The 12,827-nt window shown below is 49.6% G+C and overlaps 1 protein-coding gene across 4 annotated transcripts in view; it reads left to right on the top strand.

The window, feature by feature from the left end:
* The window catches only part of ALOX5AP (arachidonate 5-lipoxygenase activating protein), a 30,134-nt gene extending 17,535 nt beyond the window's left edge, over positions 1-12,599 (top strand). For 2 of the 4 annotated variants that reach the window (XM_011282720.4, XM_011282835.4), the window contains 2 exons: positions 3,275-3,356; positions 3,786-3,998. In XM_011282720.4, coding sequence (XP_011281022.2) covers positions 3,275-3,356; positions 3,786-3,938 — 235 coding nt within the window. In that variant the 3' untranslated portion in view covers positions 3,939-3,998. Of the gene's footprint in view, positions 1-3,274; positions 3,357-3,785; positions 3,999-11,035; positions 11,522-11,735 lie in introns of those variants that run through there. The other 2 variants (XM_011282769.3, XM_006927193.5) reach the window with 2 other exon arrangements.
* Positions 12,600-12,827: the final 228 nt, after the last annotated feature.

Genomic DNA, 12,827 nt, shown 5'->3' on the forward strand with positions numbered 1-12,827 from the left:
ACAGAGCCCAGGTCTCTGGCGCTAAGTCCTGGATTTTGCACCAGGGCTTTTCTGCATTATCCACGTATATGATGCATAGACCTTGAGCACCTCCTACGTGACAAGCCCTGTGCTTAGATACACAGTGATAAATAACAAGACGTAGTGGCCGAGCACATGGCACTTGGTGAGATGAACCACAGGAAAAAAAGCGAAAGGATACATCGTTGCCGAGAGTGAGAAGTGCCATGAAGGAAGGGAATCAGGCGCAGGGACAGAGAACAGAGGTGAGGGATGGCAGCAGAAACCCCTTCAGGGACAGCATGTGGCCTCCTCCTGTGCTCCATAAGGCTGTCATCACTCACTATTTATTTACCACTATCTATCCCGAGTGAAATAAGAAACGTGTCTGGCGTCACCTGAAAAATCAAGCCAAACTATGCTTATACGAGGAGTTACGATTCCTTTTAGGTCCTAGATGATACTCGATAGAGGCGGATGTAGAGTTGTTCTAGCTAGATAAATACAAAGGGAGTGTGAAGGTGTTTCAGAGCCCCGGAACTATGCATTTTCTGCCAAACAATTGTTGGCATTGCTAGGGGTCAAAAGTGTCAGTAAACCCTCTTCGGTAATCGTCATTTCTTATGCTCTATAGTAAATTACTGGATTGTTTAGTCAAAAGGAACCTCAGAGATCATTCTCGCCCAGATTCTTTGCTTTACAGGAGCAGGAGCCCGAGTCCCAGAGGGACAAGCGGTTTGCTCAAACCTCAGAATTTTCGAGTCCAGATTCGAACCCACTGTGCCTTTCCTGCTGTTCCAGGCGGCCTGGTGGGTCCACGAGGCATGAGCACAGCCATTTTCCACCCCTGACTCTTGTGAGCTCATGTTCAGTTTAGCTCCTGTTGAGAGAGAGATGTGCTGGTAAGTTAGAGCAGAGCCATCCAGATGGGACAAACCAGGAAAAACTTTGTTCAGGGCAGATTGTGAATTGTGACAGTTTCGTGACTTTCAGATAATAGCATGAACTTCATAAGTGGTTTCTTTTGTGTTTTGGTTCTCTTACCTGTCACATAACACTAGTATTTTGGGAGGGTCTGGGGACTGACAGACTGGAGACAGTTCTTTTTTTTTTTTTTTTTTTTTTTTTTTTTAATTTTTTAAGTGTTTTCTTTCTTTATTTTGAGAGACAGAGGGAGAGAGAGAGAGAGCACACATGCATGAGCAGGGGAGGGGCAGAGACAGAGGGAGAGAGAGAATCCCAAGCAGGCTCTGCGCAGTCAGCACAAAGCCTGATGGGAGGGCTCTAACACACGAACTGTGAGATCATGACCTGAGCCAAAATCAAGAGTCAGATACTTAATCAAACGAGCCACTCAGGCATCCCTAGAGACTATTGTGAGGACACTCACTGCTGGTGTTGTGACCCTGGGCTGTTCTTCATTCATCCTTCCTAAGCCTCAGTTTCCCCATTTGTAAAGCAGGAATAATTGAGTTCCCAGGGTGCTTGAGAGACTGTGCATAAAGTCCCTGACATAGTGCATGGCATATATCACATTGAACCATAGAAAACTGCTGATGCCTGACAGTTTAGGATCCACAAAAATGGCAGTTCATATAGTTCAACCTAACAATAGAAGCCCAGTAAATGTGATTATCGATGGCACTGGTGGTGGTAACACGGTTTTAAAATTATACAAACTTGGTTTCAGATTCCACCTTGTTAAAACATAAAATTCAACCGAATAAATTGGAAGACCTAATCGGCTTCATTAAAGGATTCACGAATCCAGCATCCCATCTAGCAAGTGGGGGGGGGGGGAGGAGAGAGGGGGGCAGAGGGGTTGTACAAAATGGAAGGTTTTTATAGGAAGGAGGGTGAGGCAAGAAAGTTGTTAGCAAAAGAAAAGGATTTTTCCGGGCAAGGTTTCTTTGCCTTAGAGAGGAGAGGAGGGGCCCTTATCCTGCAGACCTCACCTTCCTTCCATCCCCCACGTGGGAGAGGGCCCATGCGACCCATGACTGCCTTGGCTCGGATCAGAAAATTCCTGACTACAGATTAAGACTGCATTTTGGAGGGAGATGGAAATTGCTATCAGGTTAGATAGGAAGCCTGGTTTGGGGACTTGGCCTAACTGATGCCATTTTGGGTGTGTGGTTTTCTTTTTAACAATCTTTTCTTTGGCTTACTTGATGTTTATTAATTCACTTAACAAATAATTTTTGAAAGCCACTATGTGCCAGGCGCCATGCCAAGCACAGAGATGATGGCTGGCCAAAGATGTGTGTCCTCATGGGTCTTTTGGTCTGGTAAGTGCAGCTGGGCAAACTGACTTCCTTGAGCCTAAATTTCCTCATCTGCCCAGTGGCGACAGTGATACGCTCTTTACCAGGGGGCTGGGAGGATTGGAGACCCAAGTACCCAAAGTGCCTGGGGGCAGTGCCTGACATATAAAAAGCACTCTGTCGACACAATTAATTTGGCATTTGAATAATGCTGGGAGGTCTTCAGGGTGCTTTTATACCCATCACTTATATCACCCTCATAATTATTCCTGAGAGGTAGGAAAGCTGCAATCACCCCTTTGTCCAGAGGTAGAATGAGTTAAGTATTAGCTCTTGATCCGAATGGTTCTTGTGAGGTTGGGTTTTCTAACTCTCAAATCCAAGGTCCAGGACTCCCGATGCTCACGGGTGCTCCTCAGGGGACTAGAAAGCAAAGGGAATCTCCTTCCCTAGAGATGTTTTCTGAATTGGCAGCAATTTTTCAGAAAAGGTTGAGCATTGCACTGCCTGGTGGCCCAGAGGGGAAGGGTATACTTTTAAGAGAGCCAGCCTAGAGCTGGGTTTGGGGTTCCGGGTCTGGTTCCCCATCCCCTGCCCCGGACCACATCACACACACACGCGCGCACACATACACACCAACACACACACCACCCATCCCACCTGGCAGTCTTACACAAGCCCTTTGACCCCTGAAGCCCAAGTTTTCACATCTCGAATAAGCAAAGATGATACTGGTCATGTGCGAAGGATTCAGATTACATGATGGGCAGGAAAACACTTTGTAAACTGTACCACGACGCCCATAGAAAGTAACATTACTATCATCGAGGTTCTAGGTTTCTACCAGCCCTGGGCATTTGCTGAAGTTCAGCCCCAGCTGCCAGCACTTGAGGCTTCTGCTAGATTTTTCGACCAACATTCGTTGTATAATGACTGGATTAATACCATGCTAACTTAGCATGTTCCGGCATCTGTGAAACTCACACGGGTGTTTCCCTTTCTCCACTTAGTTCCCGCCGCCTTTGCTGGCCTGATGTACCTGTTCGTGAGGCAAAAATACTTCGTCGGCTACCTGGGGGAGAGAACTCAGAGGTAGGCCACTGGGACTGTTTAAGAACCAGGGTGTGAGCCACGCTTTTTGAGCAAGAAGAGGGATCGTTCACCACCATATTCTGCCCAAGATTTAAGGCTCTGGGCGGCGGGGGGGGGGTGTCACTCGGGGCTGGAGGGTGAGGGCTATAGTATCCCTCCCCCTTTTCCCCCTGAACTTTGCGGGCTCGGCGAATACCGCCGGGGGACTTGATTCCTACGCCCAGTAACAAATTCCTCCACATGGCGTCGGGCCCACGAAGGATGCTTTCACACCGCACGCTGCCCATTCTGCACCCCCTCTGCCCCCTGCTCTACTCCCACCCTTCAGAGTCTGACTTTCTGGGTCTGGCTTCCCAAGGCCTCCGGTGAGTGAAGCATTTCATTGTTTGCCTAAAGAAATGAGAACTAAAACGTGCCCCTTGTGATCAGTTCTCTCGAGTAACAGATTTTCCAGGGACCAGCAGGAAGAATGTTGCGAAAATAGGACGCACGAACACTCAGAGGACGGAGCCTGTGAATAGAGTCCCCGTTGCACTGCTGATGGAGGCTGCCAGACAGAAAGCCCCAGAGCAGCAGCTATAACTTTGGCTACACCCGGTTTGGGAAATCCGGATTTCCATAAAATAAATGAGGATACTTACAGGAGACATGTTATAGTCTGCCACCAGTTCCTCAGGATTCTTGTTAGAATTTTATTTATTTATTTATTTTTTGAGAGAAAGAGAGAGTGAGTGAGCAGCAGAGGGGCAGAGAGAGGCGGAGAGGGCGAGAGAGAATCCCAAGCAGGCTCCGCGTGGCCAGCGCAGAGCCCGATGTGGGGCTTGAACTCGTGAACCGTGAGATCGTGACCTGAGCTGAAATCAAGAGTCGGACGCTTAACTGACTGAGCCACCCCCAGGCGCTCCCGCTTCTTTCGAATTCTTAATGTACCAGCAGGGCTCCAGGAGCCAGGCGTGTGTTCTGGGAGGCTGCCGCCTGCCCGAGTGGTGACTCCAGCCCTCCCCTCCATTTTTCTCCCTTGTCTAGTTTCACGTCCCCCCCCCCCCCCCCCCCCCCCCCCCCCCCGTCTCTTACGATTGCACCCTCCTCTCGCGGTTAATGGGCTCTCCGTTTAGATAACATCTGCAGCGGTGACAAAGGCATTGACATCCCGGGAGGTCGGCAGGTGAAAGCATTCTGTCTGGGGACCTTGGGAGCCTGTGAAACTAAATGGCCGGGGGCCGGGGGGTGATGGCGAGCTGCGGCCAAGAGAAGAAATGACTCGTCTCTCAGAGATTCTTTCCTGGGCTCGTCTGCTATTCATTCCTCTCTAGTGGGGTTCTTATTTACCCTTGAAAACCACAGTTCCATTGCCTCGCTTACCCTTATCAACACTCTCATAAGTGATATTGCTCATTCTCTTCCACTCTGGAAAGCCTCTATTCCGCCTTTTCCCGGGAGAGCACCTGTGGTCAAGAAGCGAGGGGTGGTGGGGTGTCTCTCAGTAAAATAAGGGGGCGCTGCTCTCTTGGGCTGCCTCCCCGTGCATCCCTGTCTTCCTCCGCAGAGTCTCCGGGGTCTGGCCCAGTCACTGTTCTCCTCGCCTGTCACCTCTCGCCTGAGATCTCAGAGTTGCTTTAATTCTAAGACAATCTGTGGAGCACGACAACATTTGTTGATTTGCCCGTAGGCTCTCTGCATTTTAAAGGTAATCGCTGCTAGGGAAGGAACCGAGGTGGCAAAAAATAATAAGATCTAGACTTAAAATCTTAAAAATACTAGACTTCCCTGGACCTCATTAAAATGTAATTGGCCTAATCTCTTAAATCCTGTCCTGGTCTCCCCCGTGAGATCCCACCGGCCCCTTTACCACTGTCTGTGGTGCCTTCGGAGCCTTCTCACCTGTCCCGCACCCACAGCCTTCATTACTCATCCATCACGGGGCTCCTTCCTGCTGAGACCGGACACGGCCTCACAATACTTCTGAACACAGAGTTCGGAGCTATTGGCATCAGGAGAAATGACATCTATGGGATGAAATGTCTAATCCTAATCTAGACCGACATATAGTTTGAGGTAGATGCAGCCCCGAGAGCCTCCATGGCTAGGTCCAAGAGGATTTTCAATTCTGCCTTCTGGAAACTATGTGCTAATACCCTCTTCCGCCGTGGCCCCCCTCCTTCGGATCCCCACTTCCGTCCCTGGGCCGTGTCGCACTTGTTCTCTGCAGATGCTCTAATGGCCAAATGTCTTCGGGATCTGCTTTATTTCTTGGGCTCACCATAGAGGAAGAGACTGCTCAGGGAGACCCTTCCAGGAATTTCTCCTGGGGGCTGTCAATCATCTTTGCTCCTCCCCAGAAGTTGCTTTGGCCCTATCCACATCAGAAGTTCTAGTGTCATTTTGGGTGCAGTGGGTGGGCATGACATTCCTTGATGTGTCTCCCCCACCAAAGCTTCTTCCTTCTGGAATTTTGGAGCCCCCACCTTTGTCCCTCCTAGAAGCTTATGGCTCTGATTCTCAGTCCCACATCCTACTCCCTGACACTTTTCTCCCTGTTTTGATTAGGTAGTTTGTAGCATCTCAAACCACATGAATTTCAGGGGTGCCTGGGTAGCTCAGTAGGTTAAGCGTCCGACTCTTGATTTCAGCTCAGGTCTCAGATCTCAGATCTCAGGGCCGTGAGATCGAGCCCTGTGTTGGGTTCTGTCCTGACAGCATGCAGCCTGCCAGAGATTCTCTTTCCCTCTGTCTCTCTGCCCCTCCCCCGCTCACTGTCTGACTCTCAAAAAAAAATGAATTTTAGTTTCTTCCCCTTTCATTCTAAGCTACTATCGGGACCCAAACTCAGTGGCAGTTGGCATTATATTACAAGACTATTTGCCTTTTATCATCTACCTTTACTTGACTTTTTTAAAAAAAATGTTTATTTATTTTTGAAAGAGAGAGAGAAAGAGAGAAAGAGAGAACATGAACAGGGGAAGGGCAGAGAGAGAAAGAGACATAGACTCCAGGCTCTGAACTGTCAGCGCAGAGCCCGACGCGGGGCTCGAGCCCACAAACCGCAAGATCATGACTGGAGCCCAAATCGGATGCTTGACCGACTGAGCCCCCCAGGCACCCGTACCTTTACTTGACTTTTATCATGTACCTTCCCTAGCTGGTACCAAGCTGCTCTCTCTTCCCGTCCCTCAGGGCCCTGTTCCCTGTTGGAGCTCCCACTAAAGTCCCTCTGTGCATTTTGAAGTTCTTAACCTAGCGGTGGACGAACAAGGATTGGCAACTCAGGTTAACCAGCCCCACCTTCACTCCCCATGCACTCAGCACCCGTGTAGCCAATATTTACTGACCACCCCTCCCCCGGGGTGGTAAGAGTCCGTTGCTGAGATGATAATAAACATGACAAAACCCTTGCCCTCAAAGAGGCCCGGGGTCTGCTAGAGTCAGGAGCAGTACCAAAATTACTCACCTTATAGAAACAATAACGGGCACAGTTTTCAAAAGTCCCGATCCCTCATAGCCATTTTCCCCTTTCGTGTCAATATTTTAGAATCTCTTCCTCCCCTCCCCCACCTGAAGTGTGGACTCTGGGTTACTTCACCAGAGTTAGAGAATGAACTTGCTTTCTTGGAACCCCCGGGGTGAGTGTATGGGTACCAAGGCTGGTGTTTCTTTTTTTTTTTTTTTTAATTTTTTTTTTTAACGTTTATTTATTTTTGAGACAGAGAGAGACAGAGCATGAACGGGGGAGGGGCAGAGAGAGAGGGAGACACAGAACCGGAAGCAGGCTCCAGGCTCTGAGCGGTCAGCACAGAGCCCAACGAGGGGCTCAAACTCACGGACCGTGAGATCATGACCTGAGCCGAAGTCGGCCGCTTAACCGACTGAGCCACCCAGGCGCCCCTCAAGGCTGGTGTTTCTAAAGTGCAACCCACCAACCAACAACCAAGTGCACCAAGAATTGCCTGGGGGTGCTTGTTAAAAATAGACATTCCTGGGCCTCACCCTGAATGTACCGAATCAGAATCTCTAGGGAGGGAGCCTGGGAGTATGCATTTTAACAACTTCTGCACACAGTGTGGGAATCACTGAAGGCTGTTCATGCCTCTTTTCTAAGAATGATTCATTTGACAAAAATCTCTGGAGGGCCTGATTTATTGGAGATATGTGGGTGAGCAGAGGAACAATATCTTGTTCTCGTGGGCCTTACAATTTTTATTCCCTTTAGAAGTTACCGGGTTTAAAGTGGTATTTCCTTTCTGAAAAGAACAGAATTTTAAGGCCAGATGGGACCATGCAGTTTTCTTTTTTCCACCCACATTTTGTATATATTTTTATGTGAGGCGGGGGAGGGTCAGCGACTTGCCCAAGGCCACACAGCAGGGAGGGGGGGCTGGAGCTCAGGGGTCCTGGTGCCTGGCCCCAGCTACACCTCACACCACACCTCCTCCTCCTCGAAGTTTTAGGCACATTCGAGATGGGAATTGTCTGTCATAATGCCTTTTTGAATTTTTTATTTTATTTTATTTATTTTTGATAGGGAGAGACAGAGCACAAGTTGGGGGGCGGGGGCGCAGAGAGAGAAGGAGACACAGAATCCGAAACAGGTTCCAGGCTCCGAGCTGTCCGCACAGAGCCCGACGCGGGGCTCGAACTCACAAATGGTGAGAGATCGTGACCTGGGCAGAAGTTGGATGCTCAACCGACTGAGCCACCCGGGTGCCCCTGTCATAATGCCTTTTTGATGTTTTCACGTAGGTTTGATGCTGTGTGTGTGTGTGTGTAAGAGAGGGGGAATACATTTATTTCGAAACGTAACAACAAAATCCTAGTCTCCAAAGGAGCCCTCGGGAAGGTAGACAGAGCAGGACTCTGGCCTCACCCAGACAGGTTTGAATTCCCACTTTGCCTCTTCCTGGCTGTGTGCCCTTAGGCACATCATTCAACCTGTCTCTTCTCAGTTTCCCCACCTGGATAATGGGTTACCAATACTTCACAAAGTCACAGATATAAAATGCTTGTCCCTCAGATGCTTCGTTTATTTCTGACCTTCCCTGCCCCATTTAGAGAGAACTGTGCATCAGCTTCCAGAGACAATCATAGAGATGCCTTGGGTTTCAGTCTAATTATGCAGGACGTGTCCCGCGGGCCCCCCCCCACCCCGGCCCTTCCTTCTGCCCCCACCGCGCCCACCGCCAGGCTGGACAGATTTCAAACTGAGGCTCCCGAAGTGCCCGAGGTGGGGACCCCCATTCACACTCAGCCCTCCGGGTGGTGGGCACGTGCTGAACCCTTGCCTTCCATGCCCTTCGCACGGTCCGGGAAGAGTTAAGGCACCACACAGCCGTCTCCTCGGGGGCGGGATGCCTTGAGACCTTTGAAAAATGCTGCCCCGAAGTCGAGAACACCACTATTTCAGCAGCAGGCGCTGCCATTTCATCCTTCACCGCAGATTTATCTCGAGCACATTCTGAAACAGCTTTGCAGATCGCTTTTTCTTGTTTCTGTAATGAGCATATGGTGGCCTCATTCCTGTGATAAATCTGAGCCACCACAATATTTGACTTTTCACAAGTTAATTTCCCTGCGCCCTCTATTCTCTGGCTAAAAGACAGCCCTTCCTTAGACTCTGTTACTTTCTCATCAGCATTAGCAGGTGACTGTATTTGTCCGCCAGGGCCACTGTAATCAAGTACCACGGACAGCGTGGCTCAGACAACAGAGATTGATTGTCTCCGGAGGGTAGAAATCTGAGATCAAGGTGTTGGCTGCCTTGTTTCTTCTGACGCCTCCCTCCTTGGCTCACAGGTGGCCATCTTTCCCCTGTGTCTTCTTCTGTGTGGGTCTGTGTTCAGATTTTCTCTTCTTTTTTATTTTTATTTTTTTTATTTTTTTTTATTTTTGGGACAGAGAGAGACAGAGCATGAACGGGGGAGGGGCAGAGAGAGAGGGAGACACAGAATCGGAAACAGGCTCCAGGCTCCGAGCCATCAGCCCAGAGCCCGACGCGGGGCTCGAACTCACGGACCGCGAGATCGTGACCTGGCTGAAGTCGGACGCTTAACCGACTGCGCCACCCAGGCGCCCCTGGATTTTCTCTTCTTAAAGGACACCAGCCATATTGAGTCAGGGTCCACCCTGGTGATAACATTTTTACCTTAATTACCTCTTTAAAGATTCTGTCTCTAAACACGGTCATGTCCTGAGGAATTGGGGTTAGGATTTCAACATATGAAAGGGGGGGGGGGGAGGACACAATTTAGCCCACCATGCTCTCTTTAGAGAGCATATTATTTTTCTCCCCAATAAAGAAACAGGAGGTCTCACTTCGTGAGCATGACTGTAAACAGGGAACCGAGGACAGAAGAACAGGTCAGAACGGGGCAGAAGAACACAGCGGGCCAAGGAGCAGGGACAATGTCGGCCAGCCATGTTTCTCAAGCTTTAATGGCCTGTGAGTCACGGAGGGACTTGTCAAAACGCAGATTTGGATCCGCTGAATCCAGAGAGGGACCTGCGATTCTGCATTTCTTAACAAGCCCCCGGTGGATGCCAACGCTGCTGGTCCGCGGCCCACACTTTGAGTAGCAAGGAAACAGTCGCACCGCTGAACGTTTTTCAGACCCTTGACGTAGGGAAGTTAGGAGTTCCGTGATGAAGCTTTGGGGTCCATTTCAAAAAGATAAAATTTCTAACGTCGAGCCTGGGGATGCCAAATTCTGCTCTCTCTCTTGATTATGTCAAAAACCATAATGCTCAGCAGCACTGACGCACCTGTTTAGCTGAGCTGGCTGTTCTCGTTGAACAGCCATGATTGCCAAAGGGTCCCCTCACTGGGTCGTGACTAACAGCCTTAACGAGCCATTTGGCTGGACTTTCCAAACGCACTAACGCTACCCGGGTTGGATCCGGCCACAGCGGTCACAAAAGGATCGTTCAGAGGGAAGCCAGGGCAGCCGCTGTGCACAATTAGGTGGTCACCTATCACTGGGGAGCTGCCTCCTGACCCCAGCTGATGACTTGCCTAAGCAGCGTAGGATTTAGAGCCTTTGAGAGAAGAATAGGAATGTACTAAAACGTCTCTGCCCCACCTCCATTCGCTTAAAATGTAAGAGCCTGTCTTCCGCTGCTAGGGGTCCAGCTTTCATTAGTGTGAACATGGCTCATTCCCAAGCAGCCTCAGAAGAATAGATTGAACCCTCGGATCCTGAAGCACCTTTTAGATTCCACCAGCCTCACTGGTTCGTGAAACCAGCCCCTGTCTCGGAGAGGCACTTCAGTCCTGGGTGAGACGCAGCGGCCAGCACGGCTTCGCAGGCACTCCTGGAGCAGAGCGGCTGCAGAAAGGGTCGGAACGAGTCACTGGGGTTCCTAATCCCGGGTCAGAAGGCCTGACGACCGACCGACAGCACCCACTGCCTTCACGCCATCAGGGTTCAGAAGGACACTGGGGGAACGCAGGGAAGCTGTAGGGCAGAGCCCTAACGATGATGGGGTTTGGGGTCTCGGCTCTCGTAGCTTGGTTCTGAAATACGTTCAGTGACTAATAGTAGCAGAGACCCTTCCATTCTTCATAGGAAGTCAGTGGAGCATGCCTGAGTAAAAGGAACTATAATCGAAACCCCTTGTGTCTCAAATTGGTGACGTTCTTTGTTAAGCCCACCTCAGTTGCCGCTTCTACCGTTTTCTCTCTTTTGCAGCACACCGGGCTACATATTTGGGAAGCGAATCATACTGTTCCTGTTCCTCATGTCCCTTGCCGGAATCTTCAACTATTATCTCATCTTCTTTTTCGGAAGTGACTTCGAAAACTACATAAAGACAGTAACCACCACCGTCTCCCCTCTACTCCTCATCCCCTGACTCTCCGCCGAATACAGGGTCGGCACTTCCATCTGATCGATACCTAAAGTCATCATAACTCAGCCCTTGGAAAGATAGAGCTCCTCTTTAGACAGCTGTAAATCGAATGACCATCTGGGCTCCGCAGCTTGAGTTAACCTTGCTTTCCCCGGAAGAAAATAACTTAGTGTCCGCTCCCCCGCCCTTGAGAATGGCAGTGGCCCCGTATCTCTTACTCCGACCCGTTCGGTAGTTCTGTAGGTTTCCTGAGTTACCCCACTTCCCGAAGATGTTTGGTGACCACATTTATGTTTTCCTCAAATAAAGCGCAGAGACATGTTTCAGGCTGGGGGTCGAGTTTTTTTGTGGGTTTCTTGCTACATTTGAACACCTAGTCGGTTTTCGTCAACCTCGACGACGATAATAGAAAATACACTGTCCTTACACGCAGGCGTGCCTGGAAGGCATTCACCAAAATGTCAATTAGGATTATCTTGGGCTGAAGCGATTTGGGGGTGAGTTTTACTCTGTGTTTATGTTTTCCTGTGTTATTTGCAGCAAATAAATGGCACTCAGCACAGAACCAGAAGAGACACAGCCGGAGCGTGGCCTTTCTGGGAAGCCTTTCCCATCTCCCGGTTGGTCTAGTGCTGCCCTCTGACCTCCCACAGCACCCTCTGAACATCTCAACCGCAGCACATCCATATTACGATGGAAAGATGTTTATTAGCGCGTGTCGCCCCGTCCCACTAAATCATTAGCTCTTGGATATCCCTGATGTCCCATCTATTTTGCTTTTCCTGTGCCAAGCTCGGAGACTGTCACATCGCAGGCATCCTGCCTCAAGCTAGTTCGGAACTCAAACAGACGTCCTGCAAAGTGGTGTATGGTAGGGGGCAGTTGGGGTGTTTTAGGAGATTAAGATGTTTTCTTTCGATGTTTTAATGGGATTAATTGTGGAGAAATGCAAAAGCAAAAACGAAAACAAACCCCCCGCCCCCCACACTATCCTTCCTTAGACAGACTTCCTGAAGGATCTTTTGTTGACTTCCTTAAGAATCCTTCACACACCCGAGGATTAGGTTGGCATCTTTATGTGCTAGCATCGTGCCCAGCACCCATCGTATCATCTCAGTTTAAAATGTGCTGTGGGGCGCCTGGGTGGCTCAGTAGGTTGAGCGTCGGGTCATGATTTTGCAGTTCGTAAATTCGAGCCCCGTATCGGGCTCACCGCTGTCAGCGAGGGAGCCCACTTCAGATCCTCTGTCCCCTGTCTCTCTGCCCTCCCTTGCTTGTGTGCTCTCTTTTGGAAATAAACATCTAAAACAAAACAAAACGAAACATGCCGTAACTCAGTGTCAGAGCCTAGGATAATGCCGGGCCCATTGTGGGGCCCCCAGGTATTGGTTGAACAAATGAATAAATGAATGAATGAGTTTATAAATCACTGGCTAGCAGTATTTAATAAAATATGTCTGTAGAGCGAGCCATTTCCCATATTGAGGATGGATTCACGGTGGTGCAACTGTCACACACACACACACACACACACACACACACAAGGTGTCCCTTGTCACAATTTAGATAATAGCTGGGTGTGGTCAAGGGTCCAGGACTCCCGACAGAGAGAAGCCAGCAACTCCTGAGGAC

The sequence above is a fragment of the Felis catus genome, chromosome A1, assembly GCF_018350175.1.
Source record: "Felis catus isolate Fca126 chromosome A1, F.catus_Fca126_mat1.0, whole genome shotgun sequence".
Taxonomy (NCBI): domain Eukaryota; kingdom Metazoa; phylum Chordata; class Mammalia; order Carnivora; family Felidae; genus Felis; species Felis catus.